General features: G+C 43.7%; 1 protein-coding gene and 1 pseudogene across 1 annotated transcript; one reads left to right on the forward strand and one right to left on the reverse strand.

Moving 5' to 3' along the window:
- Positions 1 to 12,950: 12,950 nt before the first annotated feature.
- Positions 12,951 to 18,858, reverse strand: LOC146638018 (uncharacterized; annotated as a pseudogene).
- A 1,847-nt stretch (positions 18,859 to 20,705) lies between these two features.
- Positions 20,706 to 25,315, forward strand: rab33ba (RAB33B, member RAS oncogene family a). Its single transcript, XM_085365581.1, has 2 exons — positions 20,706 to 21,143; positions 23,833 to 25,315. The coding sequence occupies exons 1-2, from the start codon at positions 20,916 to 20,918 to the stop codon at positions 24,325 to 24,327; spliced, it is 723 nt and encodes a 240-aa protein (XP_085221707.1). The 5' UTR covers positions 20,706 to 20,915; the 3' UTR covers positions 24,328 to 25,315.
- Positions 25,316 to 26,714: the final 1,399 nt, after the last annotated feature.

Genomic DNA, 26,714 nt, shown 5'->3' on the forward strand with positions numbered 1-26,714 from the left:
TGTACTGCCTGAAGCTACACCTGCCTTTGAACGCGACGAGTTGTTCATCCACACAGAGATCTCTGTCTGGGCTGAACAGCATCTCCAGGCGGTGCGTCCACATATTCCAGACTTTGCGGAAGGGAGCCATCTTGTCAACACGGCGTGGGGGGCGGGATAGCTTATCATCGAACCGCAGTGCTCTGCTGATGTGGTGAAACCTCTTCTCGGACATCGTAGCCCGGAAAATGCTCCGTCCCCATTTTTCACTCCAGAGGCTCAACGTGGATTCGTGTTTTGACCTGTAAACACCGGACAAAACGAGCAGCCCCACATAAGCCCGAAACTCCTCTGCGTCTATATCTCGCCAGCCGGGAATTTTGCGATTCCCATGCAGGTTTGTCATGGACACAATATGCTTCACGATCTCATCCGTTAGAAACAGCGCGAAGCTGGATATGGGGTCAACGATTCGGAGAGTGGCATAGCGTGTAGGTCCCGGGGTCAGACCAGTGGCTGCTGGGATGTAGCGGAACGTCTCAGCGTTTGTGGGAGACCAAGATATTTTTCCATTTTTTGACGTCCATGCTGCTTCATCAATTTTCTCTCCGTTTTCATCTCCAGCCGCTGCTGCTTCATCAATTTTCTCTTCGCTTTCATCTTCATCCGAGTCGGAACTGGACCCCAGCTGCTCTGTTTCTGCCTCCGATACCTCCTCCTCTTCCTCCTCGTCCCCAGATTCCACGGGGGATAACGCGGAGCTATCCTCGTACTCAGAGTTCATGATGACTGGATATCACGGATATTTAAATAGATTTCCTTATGCGGCCAGGAGATCGTTTCTCTTGCCTTCCCTTTTGCCAGCACGTGCAGGACTAAACCGATTCAAAACTCTATCCGGTTAGTCGTGACGCATGGACCCTGCTTCCGGTCAGTCCAGCTAACGTAAAGCTACAAACATCTCTACTGTTTAGGCTACGTCCGCACGTACACGGGTATTTTTGAAAACAGAGATTTTCCGTTTCCGTTTTAAAAAAATCCCGTCCACACGTGAAGTTTTGAGAAAAATATCTCAGTCCACGCGTAACCCCCCTCCAACAAAACAAAAACAAAGGCAAACGCTGTAATCAGCACGCCAAAGCAACAGGTGGCGATATAATCCTAACCTTGCAGAAATGTTGGCCAATCGGAAGTCTTGAAGCCAGGGCGGGAAAGCATAAACAAAGACGGTGGAACTTTTTTTTTACTTCCAACTTTATTTCTTAAGAACAATAACAACAAATATAAAAAGTTTGGCTTCTTACTTGAGAACTAAAAAGCATTCGAGTCTTTCCTACTAGAGTCAGTATAGCCAAATAGCACATTTAGGTAAAAAAGCACAAAATCCGATAAGACATCGCATAGAAGCAGAACTGAGTCGTACATGTGACAGACAGTGAGGTGGAATTATTCCTCAATATCACACTGGAATATGAAACAGCAAAAAAAACAAAACAAGAAAACGTGGACTGGGAGACTTGTCAGGGGAAATAAGGTTAGCCTACCATACATGTATAAACGAATGCCCTACTGTATTTCAGTAGCCCAATTATAGATGCCTTTAGCACCTTTAGGTTTGACCTAGTAATGATACAGCTCGGCTTCATTTCTTTAACTACTGTGTAGCTTAACCTACACGAAGTCATCATAATGACAGATTTATATTCATCTGAATCTGCAGTGTAACTGTGTTGGTGTTGAATCCCTACCTCAAGAATGTTGTAGAGTTAAAAGTATAGGAAAAGAGAACACTTAACCTAAAATATTTAAGTGTAGCACTTAAGTAAATATTAATCTTGGTATTCCACCACTGATTTATTTTTAACATTTATTGTGGTTAATTAGTTTTTCATTGTTTTATTCTACCTTTTGTCAAGGCAAAACTCAAGGGCCACAGACAGGACAGACTTGAAAGAAGACTTTCAACTGAAACACATTTGCGTAATGTTGCAGAGGTGGACATACAGATGAAGAAAAGAATTCTGGATATGATGGAGACATCTGAGAGGCGAGCTTCTGAACATCACAGTAAATTATAAGTCACTCTTGAGAGACAAGTTCAGTTGCAGATGGATTTTTACTGCTAAGACAAGTCATGCATCCACCACCACAACCTTTCAACCTGCCACCACACCATGGTGGGCACATCTATGCATGTGCACCACCACCACACGCTGTACCTGGCTCATTTCCACCCAACAGTACCATAACTGAGCTGCCAAGCAGCACACCCTACCCACCCCTCCAAATAATCAGACCCAACCAATATAACCCCTTCAATAAAATTATCTTATCTTACATAAATAGGCTGTTGATTTTCTTTACTCGTTTCAGTTATTACCAGCAAAATAGTTGCATGTTTAATCATCTGGGAATTTACCCAGATTTATTTATTTAGACAGAGATCTTAACCCCCCCCCCCCCCAATGTTCAGCACAAAGTTACACCGATGCATGTTCAGGATCACAGTGCATAGATTGTAAAGTGTCACATATCCTGACTTACAATTTCTGTAGATATGACACAGTCCTTCAATAGAACAGAAACCCTTTTTTATCGATGGGGAATTTAGTAAGGACTCTCCTGACCCTCCTCCTTTCTGATGTCATGCAATCAGCTCTGTAGTAAGTCTGTGTGTCTGGGTGGTTGTCCTTTTCCTGCTGAATTACTTCAGTGACTGTAATCTATCATGTCCCTGTTAGCCTCACAGTAGTTGTGGAGGACAAATCTGGCATAAATGATAAGGGGAAGGTCATTCAGATTAATGTCCACAATACTCCAAACCATGTTTTCAGTCTGCCAAAAGCACATCCAATGACCAGGGAGAGACTGGTCGTGATTGATGGCGAAAATATCGAAAATATGTGTACCATTGTTACACATCCAGTTCCTCAGGGTGTCTTGGCTGGACTTCAAGGTTCAACGACAACACAAAACGGTTTATGCTATATGGTGATTGACAGCTAGTGGCAGGTCTTATCAGTGGGCCTCTGATCAGGTCCACTGCAGCAGCTATGTAAAAAATGCCTTCTGTAGTACTTGGGACATGTTTTACTTCGACCTCACTGGATACCAACCCTGATGTGCAGGTCATTAGGATCATTTGGATGGTCACTTTGAAACAGCACTATTTAATTAACTAACTACCTAGTGTTATGGAAAACTTGGGTCCACTTGCTACATTTGCAAAACCATCTATCAGGAGCCTTGGTGTTAGTATTGACTCAGCTCTGACTTTGGATGCCCATGTAAAATCTTTGGTTCGCTCCTGTTTTTATCATTTGAGAAACATTGCTAAGCTGAGTCCCATTGTATCGCGCTCCGAATTAGAAATTGTCATTCATGTATTTGTTTCATCTCGTCTGGACTACTGTAATTCTTTGTTTACTTGTTTATGTAAAGCCTCTTTGGATCGTCTGCAAGTTGTTCAGAATGCTGCTGCAAAGCTTCTGACCAAGTCCTCCAAGTTTTCCCATGTCACACCCCTGCTGATTCAGCTGCACTGGCTCCCCGTTAAATTCAGGATCCAGTTTAAGGTTTTGACCTTGACTTTCAGGGCCCTGCATGGACAAGCACCAACATATATAAGTGAACTTTTGCATCCATACATTCCCAGCAGGTCCCTGAGGTCATGTGACCAGGGCTTGCTTGCTGTCCAGCACACGAGGCTGAAAACAAAAGGCGACAAAGCTTTTGGAACTGTGGCCCCCAGATTGTGGAACTCTCTCCCTTTGAGCCTGAGATCTGTGGACTCAGTGGTCGCTTTTAAAAAACAGCTAAAAACCCATCTTTTTAAACTTGCTTTTAGTTGATTTTTATTTTTAGGTTTTAGCTTCTGTGAAGCACTTTGTGATTTTTATCTTGAAAGGTGCTATATAAATAAAGTTTTACTTACTTACTTACTTAATCCTTGTTACAAGTTCTCATCTGTAGGCAAGTGATTACAGACTGTATATAAACGATGGACGTAGTCATCGTGACATCAGCCATGGGCACTTAATCGATATTAAATGAAAACCAACATTCAGAAGATCTAATTGAAGTACTCTTGCCCATCTTTTCTTTCTAAATTCTGTCTCCTTTAAATCATGTAGTGTTTTCCAGTTGAAGTCGGAATTTTCAACTCGTCCACGAACTGGCCAAAAGTCCTGTGATGTCATTTGTTGTGAACACCACAACAATGGAGGACGTTGAGCAATGATATACCTATTGCTTAGTCTATGGCTATTTGTCACATGTGGGGGCCACGCAGCCCGTTCTCACTCCCGAGGCGTAACATGTCGACCTTTTTGTCACGTCCCGCGGCGTTCCTGAGGAACGCGAAAGGAGACCTTCGGCGTTCTTATGGTACGTGGCGGGTTATGGCTGGAATCCAGTGCAATGACGCTCCCGCGGTAATAGACGTTCCAGCCCTGTATTCCAGCCCTAAACCTAACCTTATCCCTAGCCCTGACCATAACCTTATTCCTGACCGTAACCAGGACTTTAATGATGTTAAATAGCGTGTTTCTAAGCGATTTGAAGAAAAAGAGCGAACATGTGTAGATTCAGTCCAGACGGTTCTCATATTTCCTGTTTTTTCCGAGGTCGTCATTTAGGCACGTGGTGGGTAGCCGAAAACGTAATATGGTGACGATTTGTCACCTAGCGTAAAATGTTACGCTTTGGGTGTGCGAACGTGTTGGGCCACGTTGTTATTTATAAAGCCTCGTTGCCAGGTTTAAAAAATATATGTTACTATAAGGTAGACTTGTAGTCAAGACCGCCTAAACCAGGACCAAGACAATACCAAGACAGACCGAGTCAAGACCAAGACAAAGTCGAGACGAGACCAAGATTTTATGCATTGATTAAAGTAAAAACAAAAGGCATTTAATACTATTTTAACCCAAATTGACACCATTAATCAACTGCATAAACCACTTTGAGGGAGGAATGGTTTGCACACTTGATCAATACTCACCCATTGGCTGTGAGCCAGAGAGGGATCTTCCTGAGAAATTGATCAAGTGATTGTATGACTTGCTACAGTTATATAGCAGCAACCTGAAGATCAAGCTGAAAGCATACGCTGCTTTACTGTCCATTTAGACTGTAATGGGTTATTTTGTCATACATCACAAAATAACCATGATGTATACTGTCTTCACTAATACCTGAAACCAGAAAATCAAATAATAAACTCTAAATAAATGATACAATTTGAAAAGTTTCTGACATCAGTGGTCATGGAAACCAAAGGCAAGACAACTGGCCTTTTCTTTGGAACCACAGCAGTTGCACCACATTGGTCATTACAAATACTTCCAGTTTATACAGGGCATGAGTTTTTCTTTTTTTTTCTTTTTCCTTTTTGTTCTTTTGCCATCAGAATTATTGTCTAAAGGCCAAGAAAGATGCCCAACGGATTTACTTTACCAAATTGATCATTACTGTATTGGTCCATTCGATTGACCTTTGTCTTTATTGTTTATTTTATTTTCACTTGCTACACACGGGACAAACATGACTGGGGGAAAGAAAGAGAGGTAGGGAAAGAAAAACAGCAGGGAAGAGGAACAAAGGCAAAAAACAAAAACAAACAAACAGACAAAAAATACAAATATCAATCACCTGGATCACCTGTTGAGAAACAAAAAAGAGAACAACAAGCAGAGAGAACAACAAGAGAGCAATATAATAAACAACATCATTGCGATGATCTATGTAAATATAACAGTAAATACTAAATATTGAATATTATTGTGCAGCACATAAGATTGACAGTGCACAGTGTGTTTTGAGTTAGCAGCCAAAAAAGGTGTAGTTTGTGTCAGTGAGCACCTGTGATGATCTGCTAGAGGGTGTGGGGAGCCATAGCCCCGTCCTCCAGGGCATGAAGCAGGTATGGAGGAGTTTCAGGTTCCAGACATCCAGAGTCCCTCGGAGCACAAGAGACCAAGGAAGACCAACAGAGGGGCAACCGTGCCACTCTCTCAGAAAGAGCTGAGGAGAGCCCCAGATGAGGGGTCACTCAGCAGCCGCGGAGCAGAAGCCAGAGGGAGTTGCAGTGACGCGCCCGTGAGCTCTGCCGGCAGCCAGCTGTGCCAGAGTGGACCGGGCCCCAAAGGGAGCCCCAGGCTCCACGCCCCGGCAAGCAGCCATTAGGACTGAGCCGGTGCATACCTGAACGCCCATCCCTGGACACTAAGAACCACCAATGCACCGATGTCTGAGGGCATCTGCCACTGGCAGGGGGAGTGGTGGGGGGAGATAGGCCTCCATACCTTGGAGGGCCTGAGATGTCCCCAGAGAGGTGGCGTCTGATACCCAACCTGACATATTGACATAGACAAACAGGCACACACAGACACAAACATCCACTCCCACCCTCATGCTCTCATATGCACTTACTCAACATGTGGAGACAGACAAAAATAGACACTGTACACACAATCACACTCCCCAAGCATACTCTATACCCCAGGTCTAGGTACCTTTGCCCCTGGAGGGGAAACTGCACCCAGACCGAGGTAGTGTTACCCTTTTCCCTGGGGTGGAGAGAAGCAGACCGCCCCGACTCGGCAGCAGCAGGGAGGCCCCACGCTACAGACCCCAATTGAACGGCCAACTCCTCCTCCCAGAACCCCCACCACCACCACACACACAGACACACACACACACACACACACACAAAACATATTAAGGATTGTACATTAACACAAAACTGTTGTCGGAACCATACCATTTCACCAGAGAAACAGACACACACACATATGAAGAGAGAGAGAGTATGCATGGTATTCAAACGACTACCAAACAGCCATCATAATTTGTCATACAATGAGAACAGGACAAATCAACAACTGACAATGACTAATTAATATTAAAATCTGTAACATAATGTTTGGAGTTTAGTCTGTTACTGTTGCTATTTTTACCATTTCTTCTTGGAGCAACTGTAACCCACATTATTTCCTTAGGGATTAATAAAGTATTCTGATTCTGATTGTTTCAGGATGACCTGCCATCATCCAATCACACATCTGCTTACCTCCATCTGTTGCTCGTTTCTCCTCGTCTTCTTTTCTCTTTTTTCTAAACTGAGCACCTGATGGCTTTGAACTTTTCTTGTCCATCTTGGTTTTAATTTTGCACTCCAGTATGAACAATCATCCCCCAACTCGAGGATCACCACAACATGATCTAACAGACCTCACCTTAGTTCACAGATTCACTTTGTTTATTCCTGGGATTTCACACAACCCAGGATTCAAATCATGAATACATAATGGGCTTGGATTTACAACATTATGAATGAAATGTGCTCTACTTGGAAGCAGCAGGTCTTCCTCCCCTTTCGACGGGTTGTGTGTGAGACTTTAAATCATCAAATAAATATAAATTTTAAATTGTTATTGATCCTTTACCCCGAGTCCTAAAGTGTATATTTATTTTCTTACTCTTCTTATATATACTGTTGGTTTACTTGCACTGCTGTAACTGGAGCCTCGTCGTCTCGTCTCTCTATATCCTGGACTGCATGTAGCGGAGATGACAATAAAGTTTACTTTGACTTCAGCAGCGAGCATGCGCACCGAGGGCTCTCGCGCTCACTTTTCGGGTATAGAATTTCGAAAAAGACATCGGTGCAAATTATAAGTCTGTATCATGATGTCTGGTGTTTTCGTGTTTGTTGTTTTGTTTTTATTTTCTTTTATTTTGCGAGTTGGTTATTAGACGCTGCCCCAGCCACTCAGAGAATCCCCCGCCGCCCCGCCCTCTCCTCCCTGAGCCGCAAGCAGCAGGCGCACCTCGCAAACGGAGGGCGCCCTTACTCCCAGCAAATGGGCGATAGAAAACCGATCGGTGCCTGTGACATCCCCGCTATGCGCTGGCATGACGTCGGGGCAGCATGAGTGCGAGCATTTTTTTGTGCCGGTGATGCCGCCCCTCACCACGATGCCGCCCCGGGCAACCGCCCGTATCAAAAACAGCTTCTGGTGGCCGGTATTGACAACTAACTCTTATGACTGTCTTGCTTCTCCGTAGCGTGTTTGGCATTTTTTAACCTTTATTTTTAAAAAATAAAATTTTTTCCATAAAATACATTTCAAGAAAGATTTCATTGCTATTATAATTAGGCCTTTAGATTGGCACCAAGGTTGATTTTGATTCATCATTATTTTTTTGCAGGGGCACAGTAAATGTAATAATCATAACCTATAATGGTATATGATGTTTTTCACTTTTTCCACACTAAATGTTTATTACCTTGCTAACGTAAATAAAATTACAAGCTCAGTTTGAACTAGAAAAACATTTATTTTAGAAAGATAAACATGAACATTTATGTTGTTGGGGATGGGGAGAGAGACAGACAGGGAGAGAGGTAGTATGTGTCTGGGTGTGAGAGTCCTGCTCAGACGGCACAGTCGTTACAAATGGACACACTGTGGTCCTTGCATGTATGCTTCTCACATTTGCAGCAGGCGTTGACAACTCTTCTCCTTTTTTCTTTGCAAAGTTCGCACTGCCTCCTGCTCTTACATTGAATGATGGGAGCGGTCCATGAAGCCGCTGCAGTCAGATTTGTGACTACTGCTGCAGCGGCTGATGAGCGAGGAAGGTGCCCTCTCTTTGCTATGTGTGGGTTCACCAGCATTTCTCCCACTTCTTCAATGAAGAGCCTCCGTCTGTGTCCTTTCTGCTTCGGCCAGGATGACTCGATTGATGTCCACAGGACGTAGGCATTGTAAAGTGAAACATCAAGGACGTTGTGGAAGAGGGCCAGTGGCCAATAATTTGTTCTCCTCCTGCAGGAGTAGGTGCCAACAACCTAACAAAAAAAGAAGCATAAAACATACATATATATTAGACATGAATATGAGCAAGAATGAATAAATATATGCATAACTGGTTCGTAATGACACCTACCATATCAAGGTTGTCGACACCTCCTTTGCATTTGTTGTAATCTTCGATTATTACAGGCTTTCTCTTCCCTTCTTTGCTCACGTCTGGGCGGCGGTGTTTTGTGCTTAGTAGCAGCACATTCTTGCCCCGTCGGGGGATGTAAGACACAAGTGTGTGGGTGTTTGTAAAAGCGAAGATGGAGGAGAAGATCTCTCTCTTTTTTGCCTGGAGCAAATGAGGTGGAAGCTCAGGCTTGTTTTGGCGAATTGTGCCAACCAGGGCCATTTTCCTCTTGAGTAGCTCATCTGCCAGTGCACAGGAAGTGAAAAAATTATCACAGGTGACGACGTGTCCCTGGAGCCCCTCTGTCATGTCCAGGACCACCCTCATCCCCTGGTTGACTTCAACACGATCTGGAGCTGCTTTGCCCGTGTACACCTGCAGTCTCCATGCGTAGGATGTTTTGACATCACAGGCTGCCCAAATCTTGATACCATATTTGGCCGGCTTCTTTGGCATGTACTGCCTGAAGCTACACCTGCCTTTGAACGCGACGAGTTGTTCATCCACACAGAGATCTCTGTCTGGGCTGAACAGCATCTCCAGGCGGTGCGTCCACATATTCCAGACTTTGCGGAAGGGAGCCATCTTGTCAACATGGCGTTGGGGGCGGGATAGCTTATCATCGAACCGCAGTGCTCTGCTGATGTTCTTAAACCTTTTCTGTGACATCGTAGCCCGGAAAATGCTCCGTCCCCATTTTTCACTCCAGAGGCTCAACGTGGATTCGTGTTTTGACCTGTAAACACCGGACAAAACGAGCAGCCCCACATAAGCCCGAAACTCCTCTGCGTCTATATCTCGCCAGCCGGGAATTTTGCGATTCCCATGCAGGTTTGTCATGGACACAATATGCTTCACGATCTCATCCGTTAGAAACAGCGCGAAGCTGGATATGGGGTCAACGATTCGGAGAGTGGCATAGCGTGTAGGTCCCGGGGTCAGACCAGTGGCTGCTGGGATGTAGCGGAACGTCTCAGCGTTTGTGGGAGACCAAGATATTTTTCCATTTTTTGACGTCCATGCTGCTTCATCAATTTTCTCTCCGTTTTCATCTCCAGCCGCTGCTGCTTCATCAATTTTCTCTTCGCTTTCATCTTCATCCGAGTCGGAACTGGACCCCAGCTGCTCTGTTTCTGCCTCCGATACCTCCTCCTCTTCCTCCTCGTCCCCAGATTCCACGGGGGATAACGCGGAGCTATCCTCGTACTCAGAGTTCATGATGACTGGATATCACGGATATTTAAATAGATTTCCTTATGCGGCCAGGAGATCGTTTCTCTTGCCTTCCCTTTTGCCAGCACGTGCAGGACTAAACCGATTCAAAACTCTATCCGGTTAGTCGTGACGCATGGACCCTGCTTCCGGTCAGTCCAGCTAACGTAAAGCTACAAACATCTCTACTGTTTAGGCTACGTCCACACGTACACGGGTATTTTTGAAAACAGAGATTTTCCGTTTCCGTTTTAAAAAATCCCGTCCACACGTGAAGTTTTGAGAAAAATATCTCAGTCCACGCGTAACCCCCCCTCCAACAAAACAAAAACAAAGGCAAACGCTGTAATGAGCACGCCAAAGCAACAGGTGGCGATATAATCCTAACCTTGCAGAAATGTTGGCCAATCGGAAGTCTTGAAGCCAGGGCGGGAAAGCATAAACAAAGACGGTGGAACTTTTTTTTACTTCCAACTTTATTTCTTAAGAACAATAACAACAAATATAAAAAGTTTGGCTTCTTACTTGAGAACTAAAAAGCATTCGAGTCTTTCCTACTAGAGTCAGTATAGCCAAATAGCACATTTAGGTAAAAAAGCACAAAATCCGATAAGACATCACATAGAAGCAGAACTGAGTCGTACATGTGACAGACAGTGAGGTGGAATTATTCCTCAATATCACACTGGAATATGAAACAGCAAAAAAAACAAAACAAGAAAACGTGGACTGGGAGACTTGTCAGGGGAAATAAGGTTAGCCTACCATACATGTATAAACGAATGCCCTACTGTATTTCAGTAGCCCAATTATAGATGCCTTTAGCACCTTTAGGTTTGACCTAGTAATGATACAGCTCGGCTTCATTTCTTTAACTACTGTGTAGCTTAACCTACACGAAGTCATCATAATGACAGATTTATATTCATCTGAATCTGCAGTGTAACTGTGTTGGTGTTGAATCCCTACCTCAAGAATGTTGTAGAGTTAAAAGTATAGGAAAAGAGAACACTTAACCTAAAATATTTAAGTGTAGCACTTAAGTAAATATTAATCTTGGTATTCCACCACTGATTTATTTTTAACATTTATTGTGGTTAATTAGTTTTTCATTGTTTTATTCTACCTTTTGTCAAGGCAAAACTCAAGGGCCACAGACAGGACAGACTTGAAAGAAGACTTTCAACTGAAACACATTTGCGTAATGTTGCAGAGGTGGACATACAGATGAAGAAAAGAATTCTGGATATGATGGAGACATCTGAGAGGCGAGCTTCTGAACATCACAGTAAATTATAAGTCACTCTTGAGAGACAAGTTCAGTTGCAGATGGATTTTTACTGCTAAGACAAGTCATGCATCCAACACCACAACCTTTCAACCTGCCACCACACCATGGTGGGCACATCTATGCATGTGCACCACCACCACACGCTGTACCGGGCTCATTTCCACCCAACAGTACCATAACTGAGCTGCCAAGCAGCACACCCTACCCACCCCTACCTTTGCAGGGAGCAGGGCAATTTTTCTTCACACAAGCACTTTTGGAGGATGATATTTGAAATAATCTGCATCGTTACCTATGCTGGGAAATTAATAACTTATGTTGGGAACTTTTGGGGCTGCATCTGTATGCTCAACTGTTGGCATGTTAAATGTTTTCTATTAGCTATTATGCAGCTCAAATCCTTTGTTCAAAACAGCACTTTGACTTTGACTTAAGTGTAAGAGGTCTTCCTCCAAATAATCAGACCCAACCAATATAACCTCTTCAATAAAATTATCTTATCTTACATAAATAGGCTGTTGATTTTCTTTACTCATTTCAGTTATTACCAACAAAATAGTTGCATGTTTAATCATCTGGGAATTTACCCAGATTTATTTATTTAGACAGAGATCTTCTCCGAGCAACTCAGCCTCCACTCTGCATGCTTTAAATCTGTTGCTCTTCTGCTTCTACCATTCTGCGTTTCAGATCCACAGCCATGCAGCCCGCCCTCTCTCCTTTCTCCTCCTCACCGTGGTCACTCAGAACCCTGTCCCAGCCTCCATCTTCATCACTACCAGCATTTTGACTGGGGTGTGGCTTGTGTAAAATCCTGTCACTGCTGAGATTTCTTCTGCTATGATGGGTCATTGGAGTCTAACTTCCTAACAGTTACATTGATTTCTGTATCTCAATAAATCATGTTCGGTTTTTCCACATGATCTCTCCTTATTGAACTGCTTTTGTAGATAAGCTTCAAGCCAGAAAGCAACAATACCTAAACCAAAAATATCAGTGAGAAAGTGTCTGGACTATCTCCAGCTGTGTTTCATGCATTAAAGATAACTTCAGACACTGTCTGGTTGTCATGTCTGAAATAGGCTGTACAGTCACACAGATACAAGACAGCAGTCATGTTTCTAATGATATAAATCAACCAGAAAGATTATAAAGATAAAAGCTGTGAGACCCCACTAGAGAAAGGATGGCTTGTTATCATTACATGAAGTGATTTAGAAATAATATGTAAGCTTTCAGGGCAGCACTCACAGCTTCTTAAAACTGATTACCTGATGGTGAGCACACACAGGTATATAAACATACAGGTGAACTCTAAGAGGTTATAAAGAAGAGAGCTGTGCTGCTATTTTTAAAGAACACAATTTATTCACATTTTTATATTTACAATCAGTTTTTATTTATATAAACAAAATAAACATTACAAAACTAGAACAAAACTATATTATGTACAATATCAACAGTTTCTCCCCTATTTCCTCTTTTCTTCCACCCATCTTTGTCTCTCTGCCTCATAGAAAGGAGACTCCTGAAACTCCTTCCAGGTCATCCCCTTGGCCAAGCCCTTGTGCCCGGGCAGAGAGTGCACTTTTGAAGGGCAGTAGATATATTTCCCTGCCACTCCAGGGAAGCCTGTGTGAACATGTGAGCTATTTGGGCCCTGTTTCAGGTCCATGTGGCAGAACCTGCAGAGGCGGCCTGTTTGTTGGGTTTCTGGCCTTTTCCTCTTTTTCTCCATCCTTTCCTCTGACCTCTTCCTGGTAGCATCCAGTTCCCTTTGGAAAAAGTCTGTCTGGGCAAATTCCTCAAAGGTCATTTTAGGGTTAGTGATTCCCTCAGCAGCATAAGTTTGATGCACCTTGTGGGAACTGTAGAAATAGCGCACAGGCCCTCTCTGGTAAAAATAATCGACGGTGGATCCATCTGTCTCACATTGAGACTTGGGCTGTCCACAGGCAAGACAAGTCTTTGTCTGCCCTTTTTCCCCTCAGGCTGCTGCTGTGGCTGCTGCTGCTGTTGCCTTTCTAAGATGCCGTCCACAATCTTCTCTGTTGAGACTTGTGTCAGTGGTGTAGACGGGGCAGGAGGAGGTGGGTTAAACGCGGCAGGCTCTATGGTGATTACAGGGACACTAGTTGTTTCACTGCCTTCAGTTAAAGAGTGCCACAGCTGCTGAGTCTCCAGTAGTTTTTCTGGGCTTATGTTCAAAGATGAACTGGTGTTGAGAAGCTTAGCCAAGTGCTTCAACTACCAGGATATGTGCACCTTGGATGTGGGACGCAGCAGGCTGTTGGGATCTGTAGCCGAGTGATGGACCATGTCTGCATAATCTTGATCCACAAGCTTCAGGATGTCCTTCTTCCCATGGTACTTTTGCAACAGATCATCTATTGCCTCTTTCATGGGTCGTGTCCAGCATGTGTGGTCCAGCACAAAAACCCGTCCACCTGTCTTTATAGGTCCAGTGCGAGCACTCCTTGGTGAGGCCCGCATCGGCAGAGGTAGAGCTTCAGAGATTTCTGGGAAACATTAATAATAGTTACTCATATATCATGTAATGAACTAATAATAATAACGTATACATTAATAATAATAATAGTAAGTACACGGAATTGTTTGACAATACCACTATGTTAACTTACCCATGACTGTTGTAGGTTGCTGGGTGTCTTCTGATGCTAACTCCTGCTTTAAAAGTGCACCAGAGAAAGGGTGGGTGACAGGTGGTGCTGGTGTGGGGGATGCCACACCTAGCGGTGCCAGGCTGGAGGAGGGTCCTGCTGCTGGAACCTGAAGTTGGGCAGCCACAGGTTTTGGAACAGAGGATGGGGGCTGAAGGGCAGCCGGTTCATCTTTTCTCAGGGTTTTGTGTTTGTCCCAGTTCAGAGGGACTGGACGGCAGCCTGGCTCTCTGTGTTCAAGCCCAAATCGCTCTCCAGTGTCTCTGTCAGAGAGGTGAAGTGCAGGGTACTTCTCCTGATCAGTCACTCTTCTGGAGGCTGCATTCAACTCCACCACTAGAGCTGGATCAAAAACAGAAGGGAGAATGACACCTGGATGCTTAAGGTCCACCAGTCTTTGGTAGTTCCATCGTGCCACCCCTGTCATGCCCTGGACTTGGAATAGTTCATTGGATACATGAGTCCCGGTAATCCACTGGGCCTGGTGGAAATGATAACCCTCCTGCTGTGAAGTGCCTCGGACAGGAATCCAGATGGGGACCTTGGCACCTTCACCAGGGACATGGTTAAGCTGAAGAGTCCCACCGTACCTAAACATTACACCCTCTGAGAGTTCAGGGTCACTGAGGCAGCCACGCAGAATGTGGACTCTCTGAATGCACCACGTCTTCAGCATGGATGGCTTGAAGAGTGGGACATTGTTGGGGTCTGTGGCCAGGTGAAAATGATTCAGGATCTTTTCCGCTCTGTTCAGCAGCTCAGTGGGTTGTGGTATTTGGATCCTGCAGTGCTCCCATATGTGTTGCTTTGTGGGATTAGCAGGATGGATGCCACAAAACTTATAAGCATCCTGGAGCCTCTTCAGGTCCGCCTGATCAACCACTGAGAATGCAGCAGAGAGAAGCTGGCAGAAAGTGCTGAACAGAGGATGATGCTCAGAGGTACACTCCACTCGCCTCAGGCAGTGGAACGGGTCCACTGGTACCAGTGGTAGCCGGCCTTTTCCACTCCTGCATCACTGTACCTTTTGGCCATTCCCTGGTACATGGTTCAGTCTGAGACCTTTCTGTCTCAGACTGAACCATGACCCACGAAACACTCAGCCAGTTTTCATTCATTATGTAATAACTGGACATGACCCCAGATGCCAGCGTGACTTTTCGTGCCACCTTCCTGGTGTGGTCAGACCTGAAGATGTGGCCTGGAGGAGTTTGGATATGACTGGATGTTGACGTCGGAATTCGTCGAGCAGGCAGTCAGTCAGGTAATGGCTGGACACAGAAACACCACACCAGGCATGTGGGTCTTCATAAGACCTGAACTCCTGTGGCTTATTTTCCTTCCTCAGGAACTTCCCAATGGTCCTCTGTCCATGGGCTCCTGCCTCAGAATCCCAGACCGATTCTGTGGCATGGAGGTACGCCAGGTGAGCTCGCTCGTACTTGAGGTGCATGAGTTCATTTAATTGTTTTGCAATATCTGCTGGAGATTTCCCAGTCCTCCTGAGCTTATCCATAACAGACTTGCAGATGGCCTTTTTATATGTAAGTAAAGCAGGGAGAAGGTTGGTAAACCTTTTGGGCAGTTTCTCCAGCCATCGTGGATTGTCAGCAAACCAGTTCCTGCGACAAGCCCTGCAGCAGAGTCGTGAGGACAGGATGTAATACTGACCACTGGTGCCAACAATTACTCGTGGCCTGCCCACACCAGCAGAGACCACTTGTGAACCAAAGCAATCATGGAGACATGGCAAGATATAATTGTTTCTTAACCTGACCATGATAGCACTAACACTCTCAGGTTGGAGAAGAAGGCTGAAGAAGGGGTGGAGCTGGAAGAAATTTGGCGATGGTAGGTCAGCCACTGTATCTATGAGCTCAGGCTGTGGAGGGAGACGCCAGAGTGAAGTCGCGTTCCCTGCGTGACGCACTGGTCGAGACCCAGGCCACAGTCCAAGGTCCTGAAGCTCAGTCTTCATCCACAGCTGCTGGTGAGTAGAACAATTCCAGCTGCTGAGGTCATACTCATAACCAGCCACTGGAACTGGAACAGCTGGCTGAGCTGAAGGATCTGGGATTGAAACGTAAATATTTGACAAAACAGTGCTACTCTTATATTGTTACTGTTGGAATACACAGAAAAAAATAAAAGACATGCAGTATACGCTCACCATCTTCACTGCTGTCTTCAAAAGTCAGCACTTTGCACACAGATGTGGAAGCAGCATCTGTACTCGGTCCTGAAACAAATGAATGCAGTCATTCTGTAATTCATTTGTGCAAATTATGAGCAAGATGACAAAATGTAACCTGAGCGTGAATAATATGCTATCATTAATGATCTATGCTTTAAGCAGACGTTTAACTGAACATCAACTGTAAATGAAAATAGAGAGGGACCAGGATTTGACTCAGACCTTTCTGTTTCACTGACCTGTGGTCTCCTTAAGTAGAAATGCCAGCTCCTGTGGGAGGGGCGCAGGTGACTTCCTCTTCACACTTGAGGCTGCACCTACAGGTATAGTAATCGAAAAGAGTAATGGAAACATTTTTTTACTCTAGACACAATAAACAGAACATTTAATTATATGAAAAACATTATAGTTGTTTTGTACCATCGGCTGATGATGCCTGAGGTTCTGCAGTTGTACTGGACGGTGGTATGGACAGTGCAGCAGATGGAACTACAACAAGAAAACGTGTCAGCAGCTTCATAATTTACACTGTATGTGAGTGTTGCTGTTAGTAGGAACTCACACATCCATACTCTTACTTCTCCTGTTTCTCATTGCAGAACAAATGTAATTTATTTATATGCAACAGAGATGCCAAACCAAATCATTTTAACCTCTTCTCATCGAAGCAGGAGGAGCGGTATAAGTCAGTGAACAACATGCATTCAGGTGTTAGTAACTACTGCTACTTGTTTTTAACACATTCATAGAGAACAAGAACACATACTCACCCTTTGTGGTTGAGTCCTCAGGACAGTTAGCATAATGCCAGCTGTTAAGAAATATATTCTAAAACACTTCTTCAGTAAAGACTCAGAGAAGAGAAACACACAGAACTTCTTGCTAGCAAGGGCAGCCTCCAGACTGAGAGACTCGCGCTGAGAAACTGCCCCGGTCTTTATTTATACTTCAGTGAGCGTTTGTTCCTTACATTGGAATGTGGAGGTGTGTGTGTGTGTGTGTGTGTGTGTGTGTGTGTGTGTGTGTGTGTGTGTGTGTGTGTGTGTGTGTGGTCAGAGTGTGGCCCCATAAACAACTTCCCTAAACCTGCTGGTCTCGAAGTCAAGCAGTTCATCAAACCAAAAAGCACTTAGACTAAAACTGACATAGCTACGTTAATCCTACCGTAAAACAATAAGACAAGGTACGACCTCTCCCATGCTCCTAGGATGTGGGGGTGAACACCCTAGAATGTTACAGACCTCCTAGGATGAGACATTCTTTCAATATGCCACCAACTATATACTTCTACACACAAATAATTACATGCAGCATTCTACCATATGCAAACTTATATCATTAAAAGATTATACTGACTACTAAGTACAATTTTCCTATTAACACCAGCATACAACTATACTATTAGCGGAACATCGCCAGAACGTGGCCAGAACACACAAAACAAGAACAAGACAATATATAAAAGTTCAGGCTCAGCTTTGGAGAGCAATTATGGGCGACCATGGCTCAGGGGGTTGGGAAGCGTATCTGTAACCGGAAGGTTGCCGGTTCGATCCCCGGGCTCTCTGTCCTGGTCGTTGTGTCTTTGGGCAAGACACTTTACCCTACCGCCTACTGGTGTTGGCCAGAGGGGCTGATGGCGTGATATGGCAGCCTCGCTTCTGTCAGTCTGCCCCAGGGCAGCTGTGGCTACACCTGTAGCTGCCTCCACCAGTGTTGAGAGTGAGTGAATAGTGGCATTGTAAAGTGCTTTGGGTGCCTTGAAAAGCGCTATATAAATCCAATCCATTATTATTATGTAAAACAATTGTACTCCAGTTCTGAAACCTTTCATTTGAAAACCTGTGTTTGCTCCTGAAGCTCCTCTGGGTGTGGACCCTGCTGCTGCTGGCACAGTGACTAGTTATACAGAGACAGAGGACAGGGACATATGAGACAGAAACAGACTTAGCAATTATCGCTTCTGACATTTAGTAATAACGCAGTACTTACAGCTCTGCATGTGTAGTTTTACAGGTGACATGCTCAGCATTGCGTCCTCCAGGTCTTTATCCTCATCCATCCCTATGATGCGGGCAACAATTAGATAAATATATAATGAACTTATATTTCACATCAACACTGTTATTAAAATATTATTAAAACAACTTACCCAGGGGTTTAGTTGGAGCATTTGTGGAAGCAGGCGCAGACTGCTGCAGCTTATGCATCCGTGTTCCTTGACTGCAGCTCTTCCTCATGATAAGGTCTGCATAGCCGTCACCTCTGCCGTCCCAAATCTCCTTCCAGGTGCTCTTGGCTCATGAGCCAAAGCCAACCAGCTGATCATCCTCAGAGGCTTCTGCAGCAACACTCACTCTGCTGGCCTCATAGTCCAGAAGAGCTTTTATCTCTGCAAAGCTGAGGGTATACTGTACAAATGAATGCAAGCTCTCCTTGCCATGCCCTTCTTCCAAAGAGGTCCCTGCATCCACTTCTTTCCTGAGATCTTTGATCAGGTACATGGTGTACCCGACATCATTCTCCAGAAGCCACCGGAAAGATTTCCCTTTATATTTTCCAAACTGCAGGATGTACTCTCCCTGCACTTCCTTCATGTTGGAGGCATCGCCTCCTCTCTGATAGATGACAGTCAGAGCATCGTCTTCCCTCACAGGTGCAGACTTGTCCTGAAGCTTGGGGTCATTTTTAATATCCAAGTGGCCTCTTGCGGAACGCCACAGAGATTTTCCCTGGATATGGCGCAACAAACCTTTGTGCATCTTGACATGCAGTGAAAAAATAAACAATTATATTAAACAAAATTGATTCCAAACAGAAACAAAGACATTCCAGGTTATAATCTTGCTGCTTGGTTTAGACAGCAGGATGCAGGAGAACAATAAAGAGACACAATTTGAAAGAACATTGACAACATTTGCGATAAAATTGTTTTTTCCTCCAGGTATAACAAACTGTTCTGTCTGTAAATAAAAACCTTTCATGGTTGAATGATTATCTGCAAAATTTGTGATAACTGCTTAGCAGTCATGGCACATAAGAATTGCTGGTAGATTATCAACATATCTATTTAAGCTATCGTGTTTATTCATACACGAGTGGGCATTGCTCATGTTAGAGAGATATCAAGACAGACTTCCGCATTGATAAGATTACTGCCCATTACAAGATGAAAGCAATACATTTTTTAAGCAGGTTCAGTCATTTAGCATGTCATCTCATAACAAGCAACTTATCGGTTATTTAATTGTACCACATTATAGTAATGTCAGTGTCACAGCAGTCAGAAACCTACAAAGTTTATTTAACAGTAAAACACGTCAATGAAACACGCAATTTATTTAAGGATCACGTTCATTCATTTTTTACCGTGCCACTTTACAACAGCAGATAAACTCCCACCGTCTTTAACTAAGCGATGGATGCTTCGTAAATGCAATCGCAACACGCCTATTACCTGTAATATACAGCTGTAAATGTATTCTGTTTGTTTATTCTTATTTCAAACGACGTTTCTTACCTTTGATCAATGAATGAGGAGCGTTGGGATGTGTTGCGAGAGGTGAGTTACTTGTTTTCTCTCCCGAAACGTAAAAGAGGAGATTTTTTCAAAGTGCCGCCGCATCTCAAACTCGCAACAGCGCCGGAAGACCGTAGTGGCCAAAAATATATCACACCCGTAGTGCTTTAGCGCTACCATAGAGAATGAATGGGAAACAGTTTAGGGCCGTTTAGCTAAACAAACCCAAGCATCGCGCGGGGGCATTTAGATTAATGTCCACAATGCCCCGAACCGCGCTTTCAGTCTGCCAAAAGCACATCCAATGTGCATTCGAGCTCGAATGGTCATTAAATAAAAAGATCAGCCACACTGATCATTTTATTAAAAATGAAAGAATTTAGACAGTTTTTAACTCTCAGTGATGCCGCAGTGTGTGTTTGACTTTGGGACCTGAAGCGGAGTCTGAACTCGGAAATTAAACCTAGTCCTTTTTTATGCTTTTTTTTAAAAACGAATACACGTAACAGTCAACTGTCTTCAGCTGCAGCAGAGTGGCGCAGCGGAAGCGTGCTGGGCCCATAACCCAGAGGTCGATGGATCGAAACCATCCTCTGCTATCTGTTTTTGTCCCTTCAAGATTTCTGACGTAATTCAGTGATCCCAATCTTTATGCATTTCCCACACAGCTCATGGATGACCGGTTAAATTCAGTGTCCTTTTTTAGTGATTAGAGGTTTCTTATATGAAGTTCATTTTTACATTATTTCTCACTGGACATGAACCTCACGTAAAATACAATCTCGCGAGACGCCACGTTGTTTGGACTACGTTGAACGTGTCTTCCTAGGTAGGCTGCGGATAGGAGTGTTTACAGGGATGCGCTCGTTTAGAGACAAAGATCAGTGTATACATTGACATTTTCTAAAGATGGCTCACGCAGCAGCTGCTCTTCTCGTCCTGTAACCGCCTGAGTTCAGACCGAGCAGTAGCTGCAGTGGAGCCTGATAACTGACAGCTAGTGGACACTGAGCCCAGAGTCGTCCAGCTCTTCGTTGTGATATGGCGGAGAGCGGGTCGTCAGCTGAATTCTCCAGCTCCCTGACGAGCTCCAGTCTTCCACCGCCGAGGACCCGCATCTTCAAAATCATCGTCATCGGGGACTCCGGGGTCGGGAAGACCTGTCTCACTTACCGCTTTTGTGCCGGCAAGTTCCCCGAGAAGACCGAGGCCACGATCGGGGTGGACTTCAGGGAGAGACTGGTCGAGATTGACGGCGAAAATATCAAGGTGTGTACTGCAGAGGAGCTTCATTGTTACACATCCAGTTCCTCAGGGTGTCTTGGCTGGACTTCAAGGTTCAACGACAACACAAAACGGTTTATGCTATATGGTGATTGACAGCTAGTGGCAGGTCTTATCAGTGGGCCTCTGATCAGGTCCACTGCAGCAGCTATGTAAAAAATGCCTTCTGTAGTACTTGGGACATGTTTTACTTCGACCTCACTGGATACCAACCCTGATGTGCAGGTCATTAGGATCATTTGGATGGTCACTTTGAAACAGCACTATTTAATCCTTGTTACAAGTTCTCATCTGTAGGCAAGTGATTACAGACTGTATATAAACGATGGACGTAGTCATCGTGACATCAGCCATGGGCACTTAATCGATATTAAATGAAAACCAACATTCAGAAGATCTAATTGAAGTACTCTTGCCCATCTTTTCTTTCTAAATTCTGTCTCCTTTAAATCATGTAGTGTTTTCCAGTTGAAGTCGGAATTTTCAACTCGTCCACGAACTGGCCAAAAGTCCTGTGATGTCATTTGTTGTGAACACCACAACAATGGAGGACGTTGAGCAATGATATACCTATTGCTTAGTCTATGGCTATTTGTCACATGTGGGGGCCACGTTGTTATTTATAAAGCCTCGTTGCCAGGTTTAAAAAATATATGTTACTATAAGGTAGACTTGTAGTCAAGACCGCCTAAACCAGGACCAAGACAATACCAAGACTTACCGAGAGGACAGACGCACGCTCCACTTGACTGTCGCGTCTCTCACCCTCTCTGTTTTTCACATAATGATATTATCCTATATCCTCGCATGTGATTGGCCACAATATGGAGGGATTGGAGCACTATGTCGATCTGAGACAGCAAGACTGAGACAAGACCAAGACCACGTAAAAGTTTTCTCAAGACCAAGACCAGTCTCGAGACATCCAACTCTACTACAAGGTCATTAAGATAAGATGGGGCCTGATTATTTAAGACCTTGTATGTGAGGAGCAGGATTTTGAATTCTGGATTTAACAGGAAGCCAAAACAGGAGAAATCTGCTCTCTCTTTCTAGTCCCTGTCAGGACTCTTGCTGCAGCATTTTGGATTAGCTGAAGGCTTTTCAGTGAGTTTTTAGGACTTCCTGATAATAATGAATTACAGCCGTCCAGCCTGCAAGTAATAAATGCACGAGCTAGTTTTTCAGCGTCACTCTGAGACAGGATATTTCTGATTTTAGAGATGTTGGTGCACATATTACACACAATGAAGAAAGCAGTCCTACATATTTGTTTGAAGTTTGTTTGAAGGACATGTCCTGGTCAAAAATGACTCCAAGGTTCCTCACAGCGTTACTGGAGGCCAAGGTAATGCCATCCAGAGTAAGAACCTGCTTAGATACCATATTTCTAAGATTTTTAGGAGCAAGTACAATAACCTCACTTTGATCTGGTTTTAGAAGTGGTGCCACTGACTAGCCAATATTTGGTATGCAGTCTGTTGACGTCACATTTTCAGACCACCTGGCTGGTATGGAACCCCAACCGAGAAGGTACTAAAAAGGTATCTTGTACCAGGTAGTACCAGCTAATGGAAAACCCTAACAACAGAGTCGAGTCGAGCCGACCGGAGTAGGTACTAGTGGAAAATGGCTATAGATAAGCATTACACAGTCACTGACCATGCAGGAAGACAAGCGTATAAAAGAATGTTAATCGAGTTGAGTAAAATGTTCTGTCAATTGTGATTCTAATTTTTTTTACTGCACTCTACTGCCTCAACAGTTTGGTCCACACCATGTTGATTTTGTCTGTACAGTTGTGAGCCTGTAAAGAAGGAAAGGTTGCTGTTGCTAGCTTTGCTAACATTAGCCACTCTTTACAAACGAATCTGTTTTCAGTAATATTTACAAAGTGCCACACATTCCTACAACATTTAAAACATGACTTGATTATCAAAGATTTTAATGGCTCCTAAATCCACTCAAATGTATGTTTGTGTGGCCAATGTTTAACCTCGCCTATTCCACTGCGCTCACTTTAGAACAATGTACCACTTAATCTGACCTTTTTTTTGGGGGGGGGGGGGGGGGGGGGTCTTTATAAGAGAAAGAACTTTGAACACATATTTAGACCAGGTATTTCAGTTAATGAGCTAGCTGCATCAATGATCTGCACAGATATTTGGATTTCTGTGTTGCATAAGTGTGATCGTAAAGGGCTTCATTTGCTGTGGCTGCACAATTGCAGGCACTGCACTACAGGAGTGCCAGCGACACATACGTCATCATAGGAAGTAATACAATAAGAACAGCTGCTGTGGTATCTCCAGTTGGCAGTTAATTCAGTTAACTGGCATTAACAATGACAGCCACATTTCAAGACTAACTGACTCTTCCCTAATTTCTAATACTGATGCACAGATCATGAGACCTGCAACAATGTAGAAACAGTGTGTCAGTGTTGTGTTTGTAATGGTTTTTGGCTGACAGTAGAACTTAGTGACACAATAATATGGATAAAAACACAGTTCTAGTTTGGACTGTTCTAACTAAAACCACTTGGAGCAGTCAGTAAGATTAGAAAAACGGTATAATAATAATAATCTTATTGTAATAATGAATGTAATTTGTGAGTAAATGACATCACTGCTTGTCTTCTGGCAGGATTTCACTTCTGTATTGTCTCGTACAGATCCAGCTGTGGGACACTGCAGGCCAGGAGCGTTTCAGGAAGTCCATGGTGCAGCACTACTACCGCAACGTGCACGCTGTTGTCTTTGTCTATGACATCACCAACGCTGCCAGCTTCCACAGCCTCCCTGCTTGGATCGAAGAGTGCAAGCAGCATGCACTGGGCACAGAGGTACCCAGGATCTTAGTCGGAAACAAGTGTGACCTCCAAGACTCCGTGCAAGTAAACACGGACTTGGCTCAACAGTTCGCAGACGCCCACTCCATGCCGCTGTTTGAGACATCTGCAAAGAATCCCAACAGCCAAGGAGACAGAAACTATGGAAATAGTGACCATGTCGAGGCTATTTTCATGACAGTCGCCCATAAGCTGAAGTCTCAGAAGCCCCTGGTGCTCAGCCAGCCCCCTGAGGCATCAGGGGGAACCATCAACCTAAACAGGGGGCAGGATGATGGGGGGGACGGGACCAGGAGCTGGGGCTGCACCAGCTGCTGAGATAGGCTAACGGAGAGGATAGAAGGAGACGAGCTCGGCCCAAGGTGGCTGATGGCTGATGAGGTTGGAGGCAGACGGGGCAGAGCGAAGAACGGATGTCAAAAAAGAGAAAATTGTTCTTAAAAAATGGCTTCACAATCAGAACAACAGATGAATGTTTCCAGTAGAGGATATATTAGTTCACTGCTTGTGCTTAACTGACTTATAACCATTTGAGGCAGTATGTGACTGTCTAGGATTGGCAGGGTTCACGGAAATGAACTGTGCCAATGAATGATTGGAAAACTGGGGCCAAAAATCTGATATTAAATCAGTAATTATTCGTTTAACTCCTTCAGTAGAGGCAGATATGTAGGGTCAAAATAACAGAGCACTTTACAAAGTAATGCACTACATGCCGTTTAATTAGACTGTATGTTAGAAGAGCGGTGTCACTGTGGTATTATAATGTTTGTAGACTGCATTATCTTAAAGGTGTTGGTCATGTTATCTCTGCCCCCCTCGTGGGTGTAACACTCCACAGGTGGCTGGTTTTAGTTGTCTCATCAAAGGCTCCATGTGAAGTTTGCATCTAAATAGTATTTTCACTCTTTGTTTATGTTGAGTGTGAATATGCAGATGCAGTATTCTGAATATTTCACATGGGATCTGGTCTTCCCAGTCCACGGTCTATGTTTCTATTCTGGGACACCATCAGACTAACTTTTCTCAAGTAACACTACATTTAATTCTTTATTCCTGGGACTTTGAATTTCCAGTGTATCCCCTCTGTTCATACACTTTCTTCTGATTGGTCGCCCTCCAGAAGCTGAGGGTGTTTTTGCTGAACTGCTTGCTTTCTTAGCTTGTTATCACCATTAATGCTAAAGTTAATTATAAGAAGCAGAAACGGGCGCGTGCTAGCAGAGTGTGCAGACCGTTAAAAACAGCGGCTACAACTATGAGTTGAAAACTTCACAGGGTGCCTTTAAATCCTGTTGCTTTTACTCCAGTGATCAAAAAATTGTCCACTTATATTAATATTCTGTGTGTAACTTAGTCATAACGAGTTCACTGAAATACTAAATTGGAATGAAATGCATGGAGGGAACAATATCCACATTATTGACTTTTTATAGAAAAAGTGGAGTTTTTTCCACTCGGTTTTGGGCTGATTCATTGAGTTATGGACAACCTTTCTTTTTCCTCCTACTATATGAACTTTATTATTATGCCGAAGTGAAGTTTGTTTAATATTAAGAGTAGATGGAAAGTAAAGAAGTATGATTACTTCAATGACAGTTTTACAGAGTGGTATCGTAAAGTTAAAGGCAAATTTTAGCTATTTGTCAATTATTAGGACAACCTCAAACCACAGCAGGGTCTGGGAGCATGTACAACAATCATGTGTCCATTATGACCAATTCATCACATCTTTTCCAGCCAAACAAAAAGATTCAACATCAAGTTCATGCCGTGATGTCTGCTACTGGCATCGCACCTAGTGAACCACTCCCGTCTGTGTCAGCTCACTTTTATTTTTACAGCTGAAGCTGCTTCAGAGAAAACGATATTAATCCACTTCCTGTTCCTCGTAACAGTGGGGGAAACTGCTAAGGTGTTTTCAGTGCATGTACAGTCATTGCTAACCACAGCTACCAGTAGATATACTTGGTACTTAATGTCCTGATAAATGTCCCAGGGAAGCACAAAACCATCCACATAATTACGAGACAACTCAAATTTGTTTTTTGAGCAAAATCTTTGCTAATAAATTGTTTGTAAACGTAGCATTAGCGGACAGTTAACAAATGGTATTATCTTTCGCACCTTTACTGAAACATTGTGCCAATAAAAGGTGAGGAAATGATCAAGTCTTTTTCATGTCAGGCCTTAATATAGCTCCTCATAATTGGAGCTAAAATATCCAGGAAATCATGGCTACCATCTAGCTGCTAATCTAGTTTGCTAATTTCCTCTGTTTTTGTTTCACTATGTATGTACAGTCTGTGTGCAGCAGTTGTTATTATTAGGCCTTTAAATGAACCTTTGTATACTGCAATAGAGTACCACAGTCTGAAAAGAGCTAGCACTGTTTCACTCTCTTTTCTCCAGGTTTTTGTTTTTGAATGGATTTGCTTCCTGAAACAAGATCTGTAGTTTTCCTATAACATAAAAACTGGGACTAAATACCCTGCTGATGAACACTGAGATTGTGGCATTGCAGAAGTTGCCAGGAATATAAAATGTAACAGGACCTATAGCTTAATAAATAAATTTAAATACATTTTTGTTAAGATATCGATAAATCTTGAAAAACCTTTGGCTTTTTGAAACATTTTAGATTGATGCTAATGTTCTAAGATGCCCCACAAAAATATGGCGCTATTGCTTTTCCAATTCCTAAT

Source organism: Diplotaxodon limnothrissa, linkage group LG2 (genome assembly GCF_057381915.1).
Source record: "Diplotaxodon limnothrissa isolate DT_005_m linkage group LG2, D_limnothrissa_male_GT1.1, whole genome shotgun sequence".
Classification (NCBI taxonomy): Eukaryota; Metazoa; Chordata; class Actinopteri; order Cichliformes; family Cichlidae; genus Diplotaxodon; species Diplotaxodon limnothrissa.